Source organism: Danio aesculapii, chromosome 19 (genome assembly GCF_903798145.1).
Source record: "Danio aesculapii chromosome 19, fDanAes4.1, whole genome shotgun sequence".
NCBI lineage: Eukaryota > Metazoa > Chordata > Actinopteri > Cypriniformes > Danionidae > Danio > Danio aesculapii.
In genome coordinates this window covers 19,958,536-19,979,195 of record NC_079453.1, presented here as the reverse complement: position 1 = coordinate 19,979,195, position 20,660 = coordinate 19,958,536, and the positions used below count along the sequence as shown (strand labels likewise).

General features: G+C 36.4%; 1 protein-coding gene across 1 annotated transcript in view; it reads right to left on the bottom strand.

Annotated features, from left to right (window-relative positions):
* kcnh8 (potassium voltage-gated channel, subfamily H (eag-related), member 8) overlaps positions 1–20,660 on the bottom strand; it is a 162,944-nt gene that overhangs the window by 29,260 nt on the left and 113,024 nt on the right. Inside the window, exons 8-10 of the mRNA XM_056480266.1 lie at positions 14,785–14,991; positions 11,730–11,929; positions 6,509–6,758 (exon numbers count right to left, since the gene is read on the bottom strand). Coding sequence (XP_056336241.1) covers positions 6,509–6,758; positions 11,730–11,929; positions 14,785–14,991 — 657 coding nt within the window. The remainder of the gene's footprint in view (positions 1–6,508; positions 6,759–11,729; positions 11,930–14,784; positions 14,992–20,660) is intronic.

Sequence of the window (20,660 nt, the reverse complement as noted above, 5' to 3'; positions counted from 1 at the left end):
GTCCAAAAGCTAGGGTCTGTCATGGTAAGGAGTCAGTGCCCTTGGCAAAGGTAACTTGCACTGAGTATATTCTAAAACAATGTTGTTTGTTCTGTTTTACTTAAAAATAAAAAATAAAAAAATCTGCAATGGCACCATCAATGTTGAATAGTACATACAGATTTTGGAGCACAATATGCTGCCTTCTTTTCCAGGGACACCCATGCATACAGTATTTCAACAAGACAACGCAAAAGCACATTCTACACACATTACAAAGTCCTGGCTGCAGAGGAGGAGGATACAGGTACTTGACTGACCTGTCTCCAGTCCCGACCTGTCTCCAATAGAGAATGTGTGGTGCATTTTGAAGCGCAAAATGCGACAATGAAGACCCCATATTATTTTGCCACTTTCAGACTTGTTTGCAAGATGAATGGGAATCAATTTTATTTGCACTTTCCATACTGTCCCAAATTTTTCTGATTTGGGGTTGTACACACAAGAAGAGTGGCCCAAGTTCATGTGAAATCAAAATGTATAATTTTTATTTTGGTAGCGCACATTGTTATTCCTTTGATGAACAATTAATCTGTGCAAATGAATCCACTGAAAAAAAGAGTTTGCTTTGTTAATCTTCAAAGTCAAAGTCGGACCCTTTGCTTCTACTTATGGAGATGCAGTTCTTCTCTGAAGATGTCAGTTTGACAACTTCACCCACAATATTCTTAACCACATCCCTCTTACCATTAAATTGATGTCAAAAAGAAAGCCCTGACCACTACTCAATATGGGATGATTGGATCCATATATTGAAAAATGTCTCAGCAACTTCCAGTTTACGTGGAGTTTAACTGGCTAGGGCAGGGATTCTGTGGATACTAAATTACGAAACAATTATATTTTAAACAGCAGTCTCAAACTAGATGTTAATACACTGAATTTGAAGTATGAGCTAAAAACCGATTACAAATAAACACAAGTGAAAGTAAAGTGACATTTTTGGATAATGAAACATGGTATACCATGCCATCATGAATTGTTAATGGAACTTAAAGAAACTGCTTATGATTAAAATATTGAATGTGATGCCAGCAAACAAAATTTCCCAACTAGTAACAGTTACTTAGTTTATTGTTTTATAACTTAATAATTGACAGTATAACTGTCAAACAGGAGTTTTCAGGAGTACTGAAATTGTAGATGTAGCAGTGTAGATTAACGTTAAAATGTGAGAAAAGCTATGAGAGCTTTTAAAAACCAAGCTTGAGCACATTACAGTGCGCACAAAAGACACAAACAAGCTTTTGAAAATAGACAGTTAACCACCCCTTTAATTGACCAGGGTCTCACAGAAATCTCACACATGTCTTTTAACACACAAAAACACTCCACGAACCACTCAAAACAATCTTGAAATCCACCTTTGGTTCACAACCCACCAGTTGAGAAACACTATGCTAGAGTAAAATCATGAAAATGTCTCCAACATTAACCACAGAGCTCTTAAATCTACCACTTCTATTATTAAACCACATTAAAACTCCCAAAGGAACCCGTGGCTTGGAAATGCTAATTTGTAAAACATTTGAGCACTTTAGGACTCTATTAGCAGCACAAAGCCAACCTGTAAAAGAACACATACTCATATATAAACACACAAAAGCTAGCACAAGTGATCCTTCTTGAGCACTCAATGTCACAGAGACCTTCTTTTGTCAGCAGGGTGGCGAGAGTGTGAGGAAAGATGCGAACGATAGTGTGTGTTTTTTCCTGTCAGAACTCATAAGGTGATATTAACACAAACACACGCACAACACAACCCCACGCACACACAGGCAGGACCTAACAGGATGATGGGGATTATATTTTTTCACACATTTGGTCCACTGTCCTATGAGCCTGCTGCGTGTGTGATGTCTCACAGAGAGAGTGAGCACGTTTACAAGCACTCCAATATGCTGATAACTCACAAAATATACATGAGCTTACTGAAATGTCATGGTTTACATGCAAAACCAATATCCTGGCAATGCACGTAAATTGAGTTTACAAGACTATATTAATTAATCAGTTTATTCTCCAGTAGTGACGTCAAAACATCAAACTTGACATTTCTAACTACAAGTATTTCATTTGTCAGTTGCCAAGTGCAATAAATCATCAAAAACCAAAGAACAGGATTGCAGCAAGAAACGTATGGCTCGTGTTTAATTCTCTCTGGTGCAATATTTTAACTGAAGCCCTTCTACTCTGGGGGCAACACGGTGGCTCAGTGGTTAGCACTGTTGCCCCTCACTAATAAGGTCGCTGATTTGAGTCCTTGGGTCAGTTGGCATTTCTGCGTATAGTCTGTTCTCCTCGTGTTGGTGTGGGTTTCCTCAAGGTGCTCCGGTTTCCCTCCACAGTCTAAAGACATGCTCTGTAGGTGGCCATAGTGTATGAGTGTGAATGAGTGTGTATGGACGTTTCCCAGTACTGGATGGCAGCTGGAAGGGCATCCGCTGTGTAAAACATATGCTAGTTGGCAGTTTATTCTGCTGTGGTGACCCCTGATGAATAAAGGGACTAAGTCGAAGGAAAATGAATGAATGAATGAATGAACTTCTACTCTGATCCATAGTAGACTCATTCTTATTCTTATTTAAGTACAATAAATCATCTTAATTTGTGGTATTTTCCTCCTATTCTAATGCAAATCCTATTGCAAACTGTTTTGTCTGAAATGGATACACTTAAATCCTCTGTAATGACATTTTCCTGTCACATACGATACACGCATGCATTTTAATAATCTGACAGCAAGCTGTTTAATGTGATTACATTCTCTGTGAGATCGACCAATCTCTACCTGTGATGGTCATATAATTATTCTTATTAAAGGAAATGTATAAATGATTTTGCCAGAGAACAACAGAAAAAAAAAAACATGACAACAAATAACACAGGTGGTGCCTCAGGAGAATTTGAAGTTCACAGACTAAGGCCCAATCCCAATTCTTCTTTTGTACCCCTACCCCTTCAGAGTGTGAAGGGGAAGGGCTTTAAAATTTACCCCTAAGAAATGGGACAGCACTACGACACTAGCACACATAATCATATATCATTGCGATCACTCGCTTCATATGAGATCAGCGATTGTGAATGCTGTAGTTATTCCAGTTGCATTATTTTTTTGTATTTATCCTAAGGAAATCACTAAAGGCAACAGTATCATGGTATTATGGCGATATAATGTGGCAATGAGCTCATAACTGTACTGTGCATTTACACCAGGGCCATATTCATCTATGCAAACACGAAAACAACACTAACATTAAACCAGACACGGTAAAATGGTCGTTCACAGCCACTAGACTTTTCTGACAGGGTTTTCGAGTGTCATCGAGTGTCAGATGTAAAAGTATGTTGTGGCACTGCTATAAAGGAGTTATTACTATGGGTTATAGATATTAAAATTTAGCGGGTTTTATGTTGTATTCTTGCTTCTTAAGACACCCGCGTTGTATTTTTCTACATTAAAATGTTAATATGTTGTGTTTTGAAACTATATAATATCACTGCACTTGACAATGTGGCTTTTTTTTTACAAACATATTGTTGTATTTCAAAGCACAACATAAGCAGTACATTGCTCAAGTAGGCTTCTTCTACATTCAAACTAATTTATATGTTATGTTTTGAACTGCATAACAATTATGGATGCAACAATTATAGATTTTGGTTGTACGATTATATAGTCTTAAGAATAATCATGGTTTCACAGTTATCACATCTTATGTAAATTTAAGCTTTATATAAGGTAAGTATTTAAATGAACTGTTGTTATTATCTGCGTTTATACATACATAATCATTTTAATAATTTGTAATAATTCGTCTAACATCTTTCGTTTACAATGAACTGAAAGCCTTGCACGACTCTCATCACTACGGTGTGAGATGTTTTCTACTCGGTGTGTCTGGAAGGCGCGAATGCATCGCTTTGCTTGCGCATGCATATTGGCATATATTCTAATATTGGAAATAACAAACTTGCGCACGGAAAAGATATGTGAATGGCCCGCTGCTACAGTTAATCCACTGTGCGTGTGTATTAGCCTTGGTGTATAAACGCAGAACTTTAAACAAGTGCACAGGTGGCATAACTTTTTTTCAATTCAATTCACCTTTATTTGTATAGCGCTTATACAATGTAGATTGTGTCAAAGCAGCTTCACATAAAAGGTCATAGTAAATAGGAACAGTGTAGTTCAGTTTGTAGTGTTTAAGTTCAGTTCAGTTTAGCTCAATTCAGTGTGGTTTAATAATCACTACTGAGAGTCCAAATATTGAAGAGCAAATCCAACGATGCGCAGCTCTACAGATCCCGAACCATGCAAGCTAGTGGCGACAGCGGAGAGGGAAAAAAACCTTCACTAAATGGCGAAAGTGAAGAAAAAAAAACCTTGAGAAAAACCAGGCTCAGTTGGGCACGACCATTTTAATTTCTCCGCTGGCCAAACGTCTTGTGCAGAGCTGCAGTCTCAGTGGCAGAGTGTGTTTAGTAGCAGCAGGTTCATTTCGTGCAACAGAAATGCAGCGTTGAGAAGACTTTAAACTTAAGTATCCAAATGTTTTCGGCTGCTCGCGCCACTCACTCGCTTAATGTCAGGTGACTCACGCTCTGCGCAGCCTTCAACTGCAGCTCGTGCTGTATTGAACAGACGCACGTCACTTCATAACTTTAGCGGCTGTTTTTTGACTGAACTAAATTTATTTCTGATGCCTTGGTCACAGTATTTGGAGGACCAGAACAAATTGCCTCAGGGCCAAGTTCGGCCCACGGGCCGCCAATTGAATAGCCCTGAGATTAAGAAAATTGGGACACCCCTAACCATTCACGCGAACATGGAAAATGAAGCGTAGGGGTAAGGGGAAGAGCTAAGGGCTAAGGGGAACAATTGGGATTGGGCCTAAGTGCTTATGAACAATACACAGTACAAAAAAATGCTAGGTTCCGATTAGTATTGGGAAAAATTAAGGAATTAAGTTAACATATTAGTTTTTACAAATTTAAGTGGATTGAACAAAAAACAATTCAGTTGTCCACCCAAAAAAATCAATAATTGTGTTGTTTTAGATCATGTACTCAGTGTACTCAGATTAAAAAAGTAATTTTTAAAGAGATTTTTGAAGAACAGAAGAAGGGATGATTGACGGTTGTCATGGGGATGAGCATTCCATAATCACAAGACATGTCACTCGTATAGTTTTAAATGGAAGTGTAAGTGTAGCGGTCAATATGGCGAATGAAGCCCCGCCTACTAGTACAGGAGCCAATCATTGATTGCTATAGACTAATGTTTCTTCGGGGGAGAAGCTCAGACCAGTTGTGTATTTTTTTTACGACAGTTTATGTGGTCAACAAACACTGGAATCTCAGTGAATACTTGCTTCACACACATAAGAAATATATCCAAATAATCAGCACCAGTGGCATAGTGGTTGGTGCGTTGACACATGCACTTTGATGCTCATGGCAACTCAAGTTCAATTACCGCCTTGAGGTCCTAGGCTGATCCTTCCCCCCTCTCTGTTCACTACGTGTTCCTGTCAATAATCTCTACTGTCCTATCCATTAAAGGTGAAAACCCCGAAAAAATAATTATAAAAAAAGTAATATATAAAGAGTTACATGAGAGAAAATATTTTTCTCAGCCTCCTTTAATTAGGTTGAGAAATTTAACTTTAAAGATGAGGAAAAGGACTTGGTCAAATGATACAGTCCTTCCTGTTAAACGCACATCACATGACAGCAACTACTTAAACATCCTAACTTGTAAACAAAGATTCGCTATTATTTCTGGGAGACTCGCCATCAAGTCCAAGTTCTGAATTACTTCAGAAGGCTAGTGCGATCTGACGAAGCATGAATCAAAGGATGATAATGTGTAACACAGCCATAAATTTGGTTGGTGCAGTGATCTCGTTCTTGTCGAGTGCACATGCGCATTAGCTCGGGCAACCTGAAAAAATGACGATTTCTAAGATTCTAACGTTTAGAAACAAAACTTATGAGACAGTTGTTTAATTTTATTGGTGATACTAAATATGTAATGTAATTATAAGCTTGGCAAACAGGTTTGGAGAATTTGATGTTTCCCCATTCAGACAGAATGCCCTGAGCATACTGTCCGAGAGGCGTTTCAAAGATGGCCGCCAAGTGAAAGGACTTTCCTTAAGAGAACTTAAGGTGGTTAATGTAAAACAGAACATTAAAGGAATATTCTAAAAGCAACTCAGGAAACACACTAAAAAATTATGTTTGCTGCCAAACTACTTATTAAAAATGAGCTAAAACAACACAATTCTTGAGTTTTGAACTTAATTGTTTTATATTCAATCCACTTAAATTTGTAAAAACTAAGCTTAATAATCAATTCATGTTGTCCCAACACAAATCATTTATGGGCAACCCAGGGTTAAAGGGTTTTGATTCACGTCAAAAGTTGACTACATTACATTGAGCTGAATGTGTGATTACTGACCGAGGATGGCAAGCACCATGTTGTCCTTGAGCACCTCCATAGAGCCGGAGCAGACGAAGAAAAGAGCCTGTAGAGCATCTCCCTGACGCAGAAGGTACTCGCCCGGTGCACAGAAGGAAGTCTTGATGTGCAGAGAGAGAGAGCGGAGACATCCACGACTCAGAGACGAGAAGACAGACAGCTCTAGGATCTCTTTATTCAGGTGCATCGCAATGTCCGAACGCAACTCATCTGGAAAATCTCTCAGAAGCTGGAGAGTGGACCGGAGAAACAGAGATAGTAGAAAATAACATGAAAACAGGATTTGAAACCCATTAACGATAGATAAATAAATACAGGAGAAATATTGGAATGAAAGACAGAACAGTGAAAATATAAAGAAATAAAAACAATTTAAAAAAGAGAAAATACTGAATATATTTAACCATTTAAAACAGGGGTATTTAGAAATATAATAGAAAATAGAAAAAAGAGAAAAATATTTAAAAAGAAAAGAGAAAAAATATATATAATAAAATAATAAACATTTAATATAGAAAATAACGAAAGGAAACGTAAACAAAATAAATAATTTAAATAATTGAGAAAGAAAAAGAAGTTAAAACTAAAATACAAAATAAGAAGAAAAGTGAAAGGAAATACAGAGAATATTTAACCATTTAAAACAGAGACTATTGGGGATGTAATAAGAAATAGAAAAAGATAAATATTAAAAAGAAAAGAGATAAAATGTATATAATAAAATAAGAAGAAATCTAATAAAAGAGAAAACTGGACATTTTAAAGAACCTAATAAAAACAAAAGGAAATTTAAACAAAAGGAATAATGAAAGAAATAGAAAATGGAAACTTAAAAAGGCAAGAAACAACAAATAAAAAGCGATACAAAACAGATTAATAAAAACAAAGACAGGGTAGAGATGAAGGTTAACAAAAACAGGAAGGGGAAAAGAAAAAAGTAACTATAAAGGGGCAGAGAAAAAGTCAATGAAAAATAAAAGTAAAATGCAGAAAAAGCACAAAAAAAAAGAGTAAAAGTAGAAAAAAGAAAACATAAAAGGGAAAAAGAAAAGACAAAAAATTGTTAAAAACCCTGTAAAATTGTTGGGTTCAGCACAATATACGGAAAAAAATTATTCAAAGATGATTCCTTGGATTTACAGAATTTTTTATGTTAAGTGCTTGTAAACAATTTATTTGTGCTGAATTTCAATAAACAACTTGAGTTGAACAATATTCAATTTAATTTGTTTGTTTAAATTCAACACAAACAAATTGTTTGCAACAGTTTTGCAGACATCAAATTTTCAGTGTATCTTCATGCTGTCCCAACCCAACCCAAATCAGTTAAGTTAACTTAATCGCTTTTACAAATATAAGTGGATTGAACATAAAACCAAAAAAAAAACCATTAATTTGTCCCCACAAAACCCTTGAAAATTGTGTCATTTCAACTCATTTAGAATAAGTAGTTTAAACAAGCAGAAAAAGTAATTTTTTGAGTGAAGGATGTAAAACAAAAAGGAGAGAAAGAAAATTCAAAGGGAAAACTAAAATGAAAAAGTAAAGTATAAAGAAAATCAATGAAAAGAAGAAAAGAAACTAACTGTAAAGAGGAAATTAAAAAATTATACGCCAAATAAGCAGAAAAGTGAAAGAACTGAGAAAGATTAAAGGTACTGTATGCAAGTTTTTGACTCTTCTTAAGCATAAAAACACCATACTATGTTTGCAGATATTTAAAAACTTGCTAAGTGAACATTCGTGTTTATATGAAAAACAATGCTAAAGTCAGATATTCTGCTTTTGAAAATGTCTGTTACGTGCCGGAATATTTGTCTTTGTTTTGGTCATTTAACTCGCCCATTGCCAGTTCAGCCAATTATATTTCAGCACCTTGGGTTGCCTTGATGAAAAACTGTGTATTTATTTTATTTAGTCATAAAGGCTGTCAAAGCATGCGTCTGTGACCAAACTGCAGTAACAGCCTCCAAAATGAGACCACATAAGGTGGTTATTAATTAGCAAATAATATAAATATAAGAAGGTAAACATTAGGTGAGCAAGTTACATTGTAACCCCGTGTCTCAACAACACACAACGTGACGAGATTTGCAGTAATTTGGCTGTTTGCACTAGGCGAAAGATGGCAGTAATTTAAATACAGCCATTCAGAAACACAGAATAGTGCACTCAATGCATTCTAAAAAAAGGTAAGATTTATAATCTAATCAATTCATATTAAACCTCTTTAACATTATTAAATGTACATGTCGAATCACTGGTTTACACTAAGTCACAGTCCTCAAGTTCAATTTCAAAACAGTTTATTTTATTTTCAAGATCTGAGGTAAATCTGCTGCTGATTTCAGTAGTATGGTAATAAATGTCATGTAAAAGGGCATTCAAACTCGAATTACTAACATTTAAACTTGAGGTGTACCTGAGGTGATCATTGTCAATTCATTCTGTTGTTCAGCTGCAAGAAATAGAAGCCGTTTCTAAAATACTAATTTCAAGTGTTTGTTAGAACAAAAACTCCTTTTAATATTGAAAATATTCCTTTTATCATGTGCCATTGCTTTTATTTAGAGCACGACTTAATTCAGCCTTAAATCAACCTTTAGGCTTAATAGTCGGGCTCACTCCTATTGGTGTCGTCAATCTGGCAACTTGCACTTGCGTGTGTTTTGAAGCAGGCGTGCAATGCCTAGTTCAACCACTGGGTGTCAAACTTACATACTGCACCTTTAAAAGTGAAAACATAAAAAGACAACATGAAAGAAGAAAAAGTAAAGTGAAAGAACAAACAAGAAACAAAACAAAAAGGGAGAAAGTCAAAGAAAAAAGAAAAGAATCAAAGTCAACATTTATGTCCATTATTAGAAAGAAAAGCCCTATGTGTTTCCGAGTGAACTTACATAACAGCACATTACATCCTGGCATTAAACCGCCATTAAAAGCATCAAGCATGCTGCTTTTCTGAGATTTCCCCCTAAAAACAAAAGCTGCAAGTATTTCTGGCCATGCCTGATTCCTGCCCTCCGCCACCCTTCATCTGCTCTGCTCATCCATCCACATCTGCATCCATCCTTCAGCCTGACTGAATGGCATCTGTCACTCTCTCTGTCTCTCTCCTTTCTCTCTCTCCTGCTCTCCGGCCATCAGCCTCACCATCTATTATTCATAAACCTGTGATTTAGCAAGGTGTTTAGATTCCATCTCATTTTTCCAGCTCTCTCTCTCTTGACTTTAGAATAAAGTCCGAGGCTGAAGGACGGAGCTCTTAAGTGTTCAGCTGTCCATCTGAATCATACTTGCTTTAGTTGCTCCTTTGCTCTTGGCTTTGCTGTGTTGCTTTATCATTAGCAGAGCACTAACAGTGCTGTGGTATAAATAGGTAGATAAAAAAAATTTCAGTAATGCTAGTTTGTGTAATATACATGCTTCAGTGAACCAAATCCACATACTATATTTCATCCATTGTATTTTTGTTAGGGATGGTACAATGGCTCAGTGGTTAGCACTGTCGCCTCACAGTAAAAAGTTTGCGGGTTCGAATTCTGGCTGGAGCAGTTGACTGGCTGAAACTATGTGGAATTTGCATGTTCTCCCCATGTTGGTGTGGGTTTCCTCCGGGTGCTCTGTTTTCCCCCATAGTCCAAAGACATGCGCTTTAGGGAAATTGAATGAACTAAATTGGCCAAAGTGTGTGTGTGTGTGTGTCAATGTGTGTGTTTGGGTGTTTCCAAGTAGGGTTTCGGCTGGAAGGGCATCCACTGCACATAAAACATACTGTATGCCGGAGTAGTTGGCGGTTCATTCTGCTTTTGGCGATGTCTAAAATAGAGACTAAACCAAAGGAAAATTAATGAATATTTATATTTTATATTTATTATATTATATTTTTTATGTATTCTGACCTACAGTAACCTCTGATTGGCTATTTCAGCATATGTGTAATTCTCAAAGACAACCTTTTTTTTGTTTTTGCTATAAACCAAATGGTGACAAGTTTGCATTCCTGCACCAATAAAGTATTGCATTTATTATATTACTGTTTAAGTTCCATGGTAGAGCATAGGTGTCTATTAAAATACAATTTATGTGTATCATTTAACTTCAATTTTAGGCTACATGTACACCACCTGACAAAAGTCCTGTTGCTTATCTAAGTTTTAGGAGCAACAAATAATAACTTGACTTCTAGTTGATCATTTGGTATCAGAAGTGACTGGGAAGTAAGGCAAATGCTTCTAGATTACACTTATTTTATCAAAATAAAATATGATCATGCCTTGATTTTTAATTATTTAATTAGGACAGTAAGGTCTGACTTTGCTTAGACAAAAGTCTTGTGAACAGAAATAATGTACAGTATAGAATATAAAGTCATGGTGCAGTGGAAAAAGAATCAATATTGTGTAAGACTCCCTTGAGCTTGGACAACAGCATCCATGCATAATGCTCAATAATGTTCATGTCTGGTGACTGGGCTGGCCAATCCTGGAGCACCTTGACCTTCTTGTCTTTCAGGAATTTTGATGGGGAGGCTGAAGTATGAGAAGAAGTGCTATCCTGCTAAAGAATTTGCCCTCTCCTGTAGTTTGTAATGTAATGGGCAGCACAAATGTCTTGATACCTTAGGCTGTTGATGTTGCCATCCACTCTGCAGAACTCGCATGCCCCCATACTGAATGTAACCCCAAACCATGATTTTAATTCAGGGGGTTAATAATTCTGACTTCAACTGTACACACCTTTTCTTTTCTTTTTTACAAGAAAAGTGTTTTGTAAAGACTTACATTATCTATTAGTGATCTTGATCTGCCTGTTTCAGACAGCTGATTGAATATTTTTTCACACAAACTGTGAGTGTGGTTGCAATGGTGTGAACTGTTATCGGGGTGATCAAATGTACATTATATTTTAATTATGCGTGTTCAAACTACTTATTCAAAATAAGCTAAATCAACCCAATTCTTGAGTTTTTTTTGGATGACTTAATTATTTTATGTTCAATCTACTTCAATTTTCAAAAACAATTAAGCTAACTTAATCGATTTGTGTTCGGATAACATGAAGGAATTGTGTGGATCCCAGCATTTTAACAGTGTACAGATCAGAGGAAACTGTTTCTGTAAAAATGTTGTAGATGAGTCCAGCTGTAAGGAATGAGTGAGCCGTGTTGTGTAAAATCCTCTGTGAAGCGTGGCTTTACCTCATTGGAGTCAATGCCGTTGTTGACGGACCAGGTGGTCTGGAAGTACTCCAGCATGCGCTGTTTGAGGCTCTGAGGCAGGTGGTGCACACGGATGAAGTCCTTCAGGTCTTTAGTGCGCGTGTGGTAAGAGGACCAGCGGGAGTACATGCGTTGAATGATGGCCGTCACATTACCGAAGACCAGAGCGTGCATCAATGCTAATAAACACACAATGACACACACAGACATGGATGTTAAGATTTCCATGATCCAAGAATTGGTGGTGGTTTGCTTTGGCAACCCCAAAAAATATTTTAATTAATTTTATTTTATTTATTTATCAGGATCCCCATTAGCCACTAGGTAGTGGCTATTCTTCCTGGGGTCCATCAAACACAACACAAAATTACATTAAAACATAACAACAAGATCAATAAAAATATTAAAATACAAAATTCATACATAACATCCAGATCAACAATCCACTTAATATTGTGCTATAAAAATTTCTTAAACGATTTTTTAAACCTCCTTTTACTTGTTACAAAGCATATGTAATGTCTGATGGCAATTCATTCCATGTTTCCTCCATACATCGAAAAAAATATAGCTTAAAGGGGCTAATAATTTTGACCCTAAAATAGTTTTTAAAAAATTCTAAAATGCTTTTATTCTAGCCGAAATAAAACAAATAAGACTTTCTCCAGAAGAAAAAATATTATCAGACATACTGTGAAAATTTCCTTGCTCTGTTGAACAGCATTTGGGAAATATTTAAAAAAAGAAAAAAAATTCAAAGGGGGACTAATAATTTAGACTTGAACTGTATATTCATGCATGTGTATTTATATGTACATAATAAATATACATAGTACACACTAAACACACATATATTGTTAAAAAACATTTATTTTGGATGCGATTAATCACAATTAAACTTTATCCAGCCCTAATTTATATTCATTGTTAGCAATAAAAGTAATAACAATAAATAATTATAATAATAAAAACAAGCTTGATTTAAAGCTATTTTTCAGCTTTCAAATGTATTGTTTTATGAATATTTTAAATAAAATAAAAAATAAACACAATTAAATAATTAAACTTGATTTAAAATAAAATGTTAGATCATGCAATTTGTAATAATGTTTATTTTATTCATGCTAATCCAATTGTTCGTAGTTGTTATAAAATGAAATGAAATGAAATGAAATTAAATTAAATTAAATTAAATTAAATTAAATTAAATTAAATTAAATTAAATTAAATTAAATTAAATTAAATTAAATTAAATTAAATTAAAATCTTTTTTCTGTCACAATTAACCCTATATATTGAAAGCTGTACAGTATGTCTTGCTCGATCTAAGATCTCTGTTAATTTACAGGTGGTGATTGAATGTGTACATATGTGTTGGGGTGTGTAATTGGGTATTATTGGATGTTTGAAAAGGGAGCAGAACTGCCCCATGGCGAAGGGTGACATTTCACAGAATAAAGGCCATGAATTGTGAATGTGAACAGCTGTTGTAACCTCCTATCATCTTATTTAATGACAGAAGAACATACATTACATATGCGGTTATAAAGATGCTGATGTCGTGAGTTGTGTTTGAATGTACGTATAGTTTAATCAATTTAGTTTAATTTACTTTCTGATCTATCTATCTATCTATCTATCTATCTATCTATCTATCTATCTATCTATCTATCTATCTATCTATCTATCTATCTATCTATCTATCTATCTATCTATCTATCTATCTATCTATCTATCTATCTATCTATCTATCTATCTATCTATCTATCTTTACACCCATCCATCCATCCATCCATCCATCCATCTTATCTACCTTAAATACTCATTCATACATTCATTTTCTTTTGGTCTTATTCCCTTTATTAATCCAGTATATGTTTTACGCAACGGATGCCCTTCCAGCTTGCAAGCCATCATGGGGAAACATTTATACACACTCATTCTCATACATACACTATGGACAATTTAGCCTACCCAATTCACCTATAGTGCATATCTTTGGACTTGTGGGGGAAACTGGAGCACCTGGAGGAAATCCATGTGAACACGGGGAGAACATGCAAACTCCACACAGAAATGCCAACTGACTCAGCCAAGGCTCGAACCTTCTTGCTGTGAGACGAACGTGCAACCCACTGTGTCACTATGCTTCTTTATTTTAGAATAAATATTCTAAAATAAAATACAATGAAATAAAATGACATTTTATTTGGAAAAAAGCAATCAAATTTAAAAAAAATTAAATTAAACACAAAATTAAACATTTAAAAAGTACATAAAAAAGAGCATGATATAAATATTTTGTATTATATAGATTGTATTATTAATTAATAATTACTGTCCCTATACACAAATTAAACTAGTTAAATAAAAGTATGGCCAATAAGTCAGAAAAATGAAGACGCAGTGGTGCAGTAGGTAGTGCTGTCGCCTCACAGCAAGAAAGTCGCTGGTTCGAGCCTCGAGTTTGCGTGGGTTTCCTCCGGGTGCTCCGGTTTCCCTCACAGTCCATAGACATGCGGTATAGGTGAATTGGGTAGGCTAAATTGTCCGTAGTGTATGTGTGTGTGAATAAGTGTGTATGTGTTTCCCAGTGATGGGTTGCAGCTGGAAGGGCATCTGCTGCATAAAACAAATGCTGGATAAGTTGGCGGTTCATTCCGCTGTGGTGACCCCAGATTAATAAAGGGACTAAGCTTAAAAGAAAATGAATGAACTGACAATATTTATAATAATAATGTATATTACACATTTCATTTAACATTTATTTTATTTGTGATGTGGTTTTAGTAACACTTAATACACTTCCCCTCCCCCCAACACACACACTTATTAGCTACAGATTTTTTGTCTTGTACAAAGAAACAGTCATTCAATGTTATTTTTAGTCTCTGAACAAGTCGCAGACACACACACACACCCTCCATGTTCTGGATCCCAATTATACTCCAAATTTGCTCTACCTCCAAATACACCTAAAAATATCGGTTAAACTTCACCCTTTCAGCAAACACATAGACGCGCACACACACACCTCCGATGAGCATGGTGCAGATGGAGAAGATCTTCTCTGCGTCTGTGTTGGCAGAGACATTTCCGAAGCCCACGCTGGTCAGGCTGCTGAGGGTGAAGTACAGTGCTGCGATGTAGATGCTCCGTAAAGATGGTCCGCTGCTCAGCGTTCTGTTGGCCACCCCCTCGTATGGAGACTCCAAGCGCTTGCCCAGCTCATGCAGCCAACCTGAGACAGGCAGACAATTCATTAAACACTGTTTATGTATCTGTTTCTCTGCCCATATGGTGGAAAATTAGCACTGTGGTGACACTACGCTTAAAGGAATTCTTCAGCTCAAATGTACATTTCTGTCATTGTTTACCTGACCCGTATCAATTCATTTCTTCCATGGAACACAGAAATAGTTTTCTCTTTTTTTTGTAGTGTTCATGACTCATTCCAGAATTGCAGGTACATTTCAAGTATTGGTTATTTTCCTTAAACTGGAATGATTTACAACAAATGTGACATTTACAGTAAACCGAAGCCATTAATAATGTAAAGTGCTTAAATATGCTTCTGTTACTAATTGTTTTTTAAATTATTCAACTTTGTAATCCACTAACAGAGTTGACAATAACAGAGTTGATATTTTTTACCATTTTGATCTTTAGCTCAAGATGCTAACCTCAACCCAGATACCGCATAGCATTAAAGGCCACCTATTTTACCCCTTTTTAAAGATTTAAGATAAGTCTTTTGTATCTCCAGAATGTGTTTGTAATGTTTCAGCTCAAAATACACACACTCAGCCCGCTCGTTTCACTTTGCACTATTTTTGCAAGGCAAATGTGACAGGGTATATGTTAATATACACTGCTGTATGAATATCTGTTATGTTAATGTACAAAATAAACCTGATTTAATGTCCACAAATTATGGGATTGAATCGTCTTCTTTTAATTGTACTGACATGCGGCTGTGGTGATAAAGACAGTAAAAATGCTGTGATTCATCAAGAATTACAAACATGCACTGTTTTAAAAATGTCTTAAACTTGTAAAACCCATTCTTGATCCCATTTAATGATGACTGATGATCACAGAGAGCTCAACAGATCTTTTAATCCCAGTTGCTTTGCGCACGTCCTGTCTTGCTGATATGATTATGCATGTTACTACAGAGGCATGTTAAAATCGGCTGTCAATCAAATCAGTGGGCGGGGAAACTGCACTCCTACATCACGTTGTGGTGGGCCTCAACAATAAGAGGGATTTGGATCCTATTTTAATGTCAGGAAATAAAAAAAAGAGACTTATTGTCTTTATATCACCCCAGTATGACTGTGGATACACTATAACTACGCACAGTCCTGTCCAAACATCTTACAAAACAGGATTTTCATCATAGGTGCCGTTTTATGCATTGTAATCATATTCTTGTATTTAAAAGGTTAATGAAAGATTCACTGAAATAGCACGATAAAAGCACGATTAATAATTAATCTAATATTAGTGTTTAGAAAATATTTTGTATAAATGAGTGAGAGAAGAAAAATGACACGCCTCAATGCCTTCTAGAGTTTCTGGCCATAGGAACTGACGTCACTTGAAGCAAGTCACATGCTTTTTCTATCAGTGCGTTGCAGATTGTTATGACTTTTTTAAGTGATGTAACAGAGTTGATCAGATTAGAGACACAAAATGTGTTTAGGGCTGAAACAACAAATAATACAGAGCAGAGATGTTTCATGCAAATGTTCATTTAACTAAAGTAAAGTAAACACAAAATGACAATTAGACTTAATTATTTCATGATAATTGAAGCTAAATGTAAGATTCAGGAGGTGGAGACGTTTTACAAATTAATATTTTCAAGACAAAATGCCGCTAAATACACAAAAATTATAGTATAGTAGATAATTCGTTTCTAATCAAAAGTGTTTCATTAATTAGTTGTTTTCGAAAATAATAGAAGGTTTATCTTGGAGATGCAAAAATTCTAGAATCCCCCTCATATATCTCTTTTGCATAAAAAAACTGTGACCTGTTTCAGCATGAAAAGAAGAAGAAAGGACAATAGAAGTATACCATTAAAGTCATCCAATACAATGTGTGTGCTATTTTAAAAGGCAAAGGGTGCGTGTCCACTAAAGTATTTTTGCGCAACTGAAAACGACATTGTTCTAATAAAAACACTCTGCTGTGAGTGATCTTCAACTGTCATAACATTTAAAAATTGACCAGCGCTCAGTGCTTCATTTAAAGTGCACAGTTGTTAAAAAATACAACGCTTCCATTGACAACCACAGAAAAAATAACGCTCAGCTCAGGAAAAAAAAACTATTTCAGTGGACATACGTCCTCCTGATATATCTGTATAAGTAACAGCAGTAATCCATTAATGTTGATTTCTCATTGCTGATTTTTAGAGTTTTGTTGATCTTGATTGCAGAATGAACCTATTCTGATGCCTACAGATTTTTGCAACCCAGGCTTATTATTGATACGTACCCCAATGTACATTTCTAGAGATTGCGAAATACATCCAAGGAGGTAAGTTTTTTGTAGCTTTTGTTTTCGGGAATCCACCAGAGGCTGCTGTGTACACATTTTCAGATCTCAAAATTCTCTCGCGAGTGCCATTCGCACCTGCAGTTCTTGCGTAAATCAAAACCTACTGACTGACTGTCTGATCGACCGACTGATAACCCTCGACCTCCACACCCCCTTCCCCAAACCCAACCTATAGTGTTTTCAAAAGCACAGATTGACCCGATAACCCCCTTCCCTAAACACAACCGACAGCGCTTTTAAAAGCAATCCAGAAAAAGAAAAGCCATCCCGGCTGCCTTATTTTCACCACGTCTTCAGATTTTACCACATTCTCACCCTGTTATTTAATTGTTTATTTTATTTTTTGGCTTTTGTTTTACCAGCTTTTGGGAACCATTCCTTATCAGACTCAAACCCCATCCTTGCAGTCAACTCCTCTCTTTGTCTCAATTCCGTCGACGTACATGGTAAGCTACTATGCAAACTGGTAACAGCAAAATAGCCATCCACACGGAGGTAAGTGGTCAGCCAGTAGCGCGAAAAGTAACAGAAACTGTTGGCGTTGTCATATCGCCCCGCAGAGGTCGTTTTAAACACAAAATGCAGCCATACATACCTCTGGCTACTTAATTTGCGCTCTCCAGAAATGTATACAGGAGTACATAATCACAATGAGCCTGTGGTGGATTTTTTAAAAAGATTGTTGTAATTGTAAAAGTTTTTTCCTTATCTTGATATTTATTCACATGAAACAGCTTCCGAAATTAGAAAAAAAATCTATTTTTTCAGTTGATTAGTTTACATTTTAAAACCACTAAGACCATTTTAGTATACAAAAAATGTATCATCTGTCTTCATGTTCAACAGATTTGGGGATAAACAAATAAAGACAGAAAATGTACTACACTATGAATAAATAAACCATATAGTTTTAAAAACTGATTTTTTTTCCAAATACACAATCATTTTCCACAATTCTGTACTAAAAAAACAGCCAAGAAAATCATTCATTCTGCACCACGGTATTTCTGACACACACTTTTCTAAAAGTACGGACTTTAGAGTATGTGAATTGGTTCATAAAAAGCAGAAGGAACATCTTGTGACCCCCAAAAAGTTATTTCCTAACAGCAGTTGTTAGGCGGTTCATCAAACACTTAGCTTTTTTTCACCAAACAATCCTTGTGTTTCCTGATAAGAAGCAACCCATCAGTTTCCACACTGCACACAATCTAAATCAGGGTATCAGAGAGGAGATTCCAGCCCCGTGTTGCTATAGTAACTGCCCATCAGAGCAGGCCTGGGGTCAGTGGTCGGATGCCGGGAGGAAGCAGCAGCTTTCCATCAATACTGATCGGGGACGGGGCGCTGGGAATGCTGGTACTTTCACAGCGATCCGTCATTACGGACCATAGAGCAGCACACTGGGCCTAATTACAGCCCCTCCTGCAGTCAAGATGGAGAGAGCGGCCTGCGGCACCACGTCTGGGTGACTGGTTTGTTTGCCGTTCGCTCACTATTTCACTCACTTGGCTGCTTGTTGTCCCTGGTGCTTTCTTCCCATTTTCTTCCTCCACTATCACTGTCCATAGCACCATCTAACAGTGTCAAGCTTATCGCGCTTCTTTCTGTAACTATATATTCTGCTTTCCATTATCGTTTGAGGTCTTCATCATCGCTCTCTCACTCTCTCTCTCTCACTCACTGTCTGGCTCCAAACGCATCAGATTAAATCCATTCATATTACATGAATAATGCAACTTTAACAGATCCATTCTGAGTTGAAATGAAGTGTTTCATTTGGAATCAATGGGAGCAAATCACAGTTTGAGTACAGTCGAGGGACCCAGACTTGCACTAAATCAATTAGCACACTGCTGCATGATTGCTTCAGTTAAATAATACCAAAAAATAGTACTCTAAGTGTAAATTCTGCAATCATTTACTCATCCTCATGTCATTCCAAATTGATTAGATAAAAAATAGTCAAGAATAATCAATTTAGTTTTGGACCCCATTGACTTATTGTCTTGTTTAGGGGACAGTTCCCTCCAAACCCTCTCCTTTTTGAGATTCTATTTATTTATTTTTTGCTTTCAGTTTGAAAGATCAAAATGATAACAGGAAGAGAAGTTGGGAAAAGATAGAGGGGTGTAATTGGGAAATTTCCATGAGTCAAGACTCTGCAGCACTGTTACGTTTATGTCAGACATAATTAACCCTTTAAATGTAACCCTATTTTGTTAGTTCACTCGTTCATTTTCCTTCGGCCTAGTCCCTTATTTATTAGGGGTTGTCACAGCGGAATGAACTACTAACTAGTCCAGCATATGTTTTACGCAGCGGATGCCCTTCCAGCCACAATTCATTACTGGGAAACACACACTCACACACATACACTACAGCCAATTTTGATTACCCTATTCACCTGTACTGCATGACTTTGGACTGTGGGGGAAACCGGAGCACCCGGAGGAAACCCACACCAACACGGGGAGAACATGAAAACTCCACACAGAAATGCCAACTCCCCCAGGTGGGACTCGAACCAGCGACCTTCTTGCCGTGAAGCAACAATGCCAAACACTGAGCCATCATTCCACTTTGTTAGTTCAAACTTGAAAATTATATATAGTTTGCCAATTTAGTATGAATAAAATGTAAATAAATAAATAATTGAAACTGAAAACAGCATGCAGCATGGTGATATTTAATAGGTTTTAAAGAATGTTGGTTACCAGATGGTACTTTTATTTGTACCCAGTTACCTCAATTTTATTTATTTTTTCCTCATATGGAAGTCAAAAAGTTCTGTCTTAGTGTTAATTACTTCAACGAAAATAAATAGTTTGTAGCCTGTAGCTTGAAACAAACAGAAATGTGACAGGTCTTGACAGCAGATTATATCAAAATTGAATATTGGTTAGTTTTACTTTTTTCACTACACTTTACACTCACCAGCCATTTTATTAGGTGTGCCTTACTGGTACCAGGTTGCATTAACTGCCTTAATCCTTTGTGGCATAGATTCAACAAGGTACTGGAAATATTCCTCAGAGATTTTGGTCCATATTGACATGATAGCATCAGACAGTTGCTGCAGATTTGTCAGCTGCTTATCCATGATGTGAATCTCCCGTTCCACCACATGACAAAGGTGCTCTATTGGATTAAGATCTGGTGACTGTGGAGGTCATTTGAGTACAGTGAACTCATTTTCATGTTCAAGAAATCAGACGATTTGCGCTTTATGACATGGTGCGTTATCCAGCCGGAAGTAGCCATCAGAAGATAGGTACACTGTGGTCATAAAGGGATGGACATGGTCAGCTACAATAATCAGGTAGTATGTGGCATTGA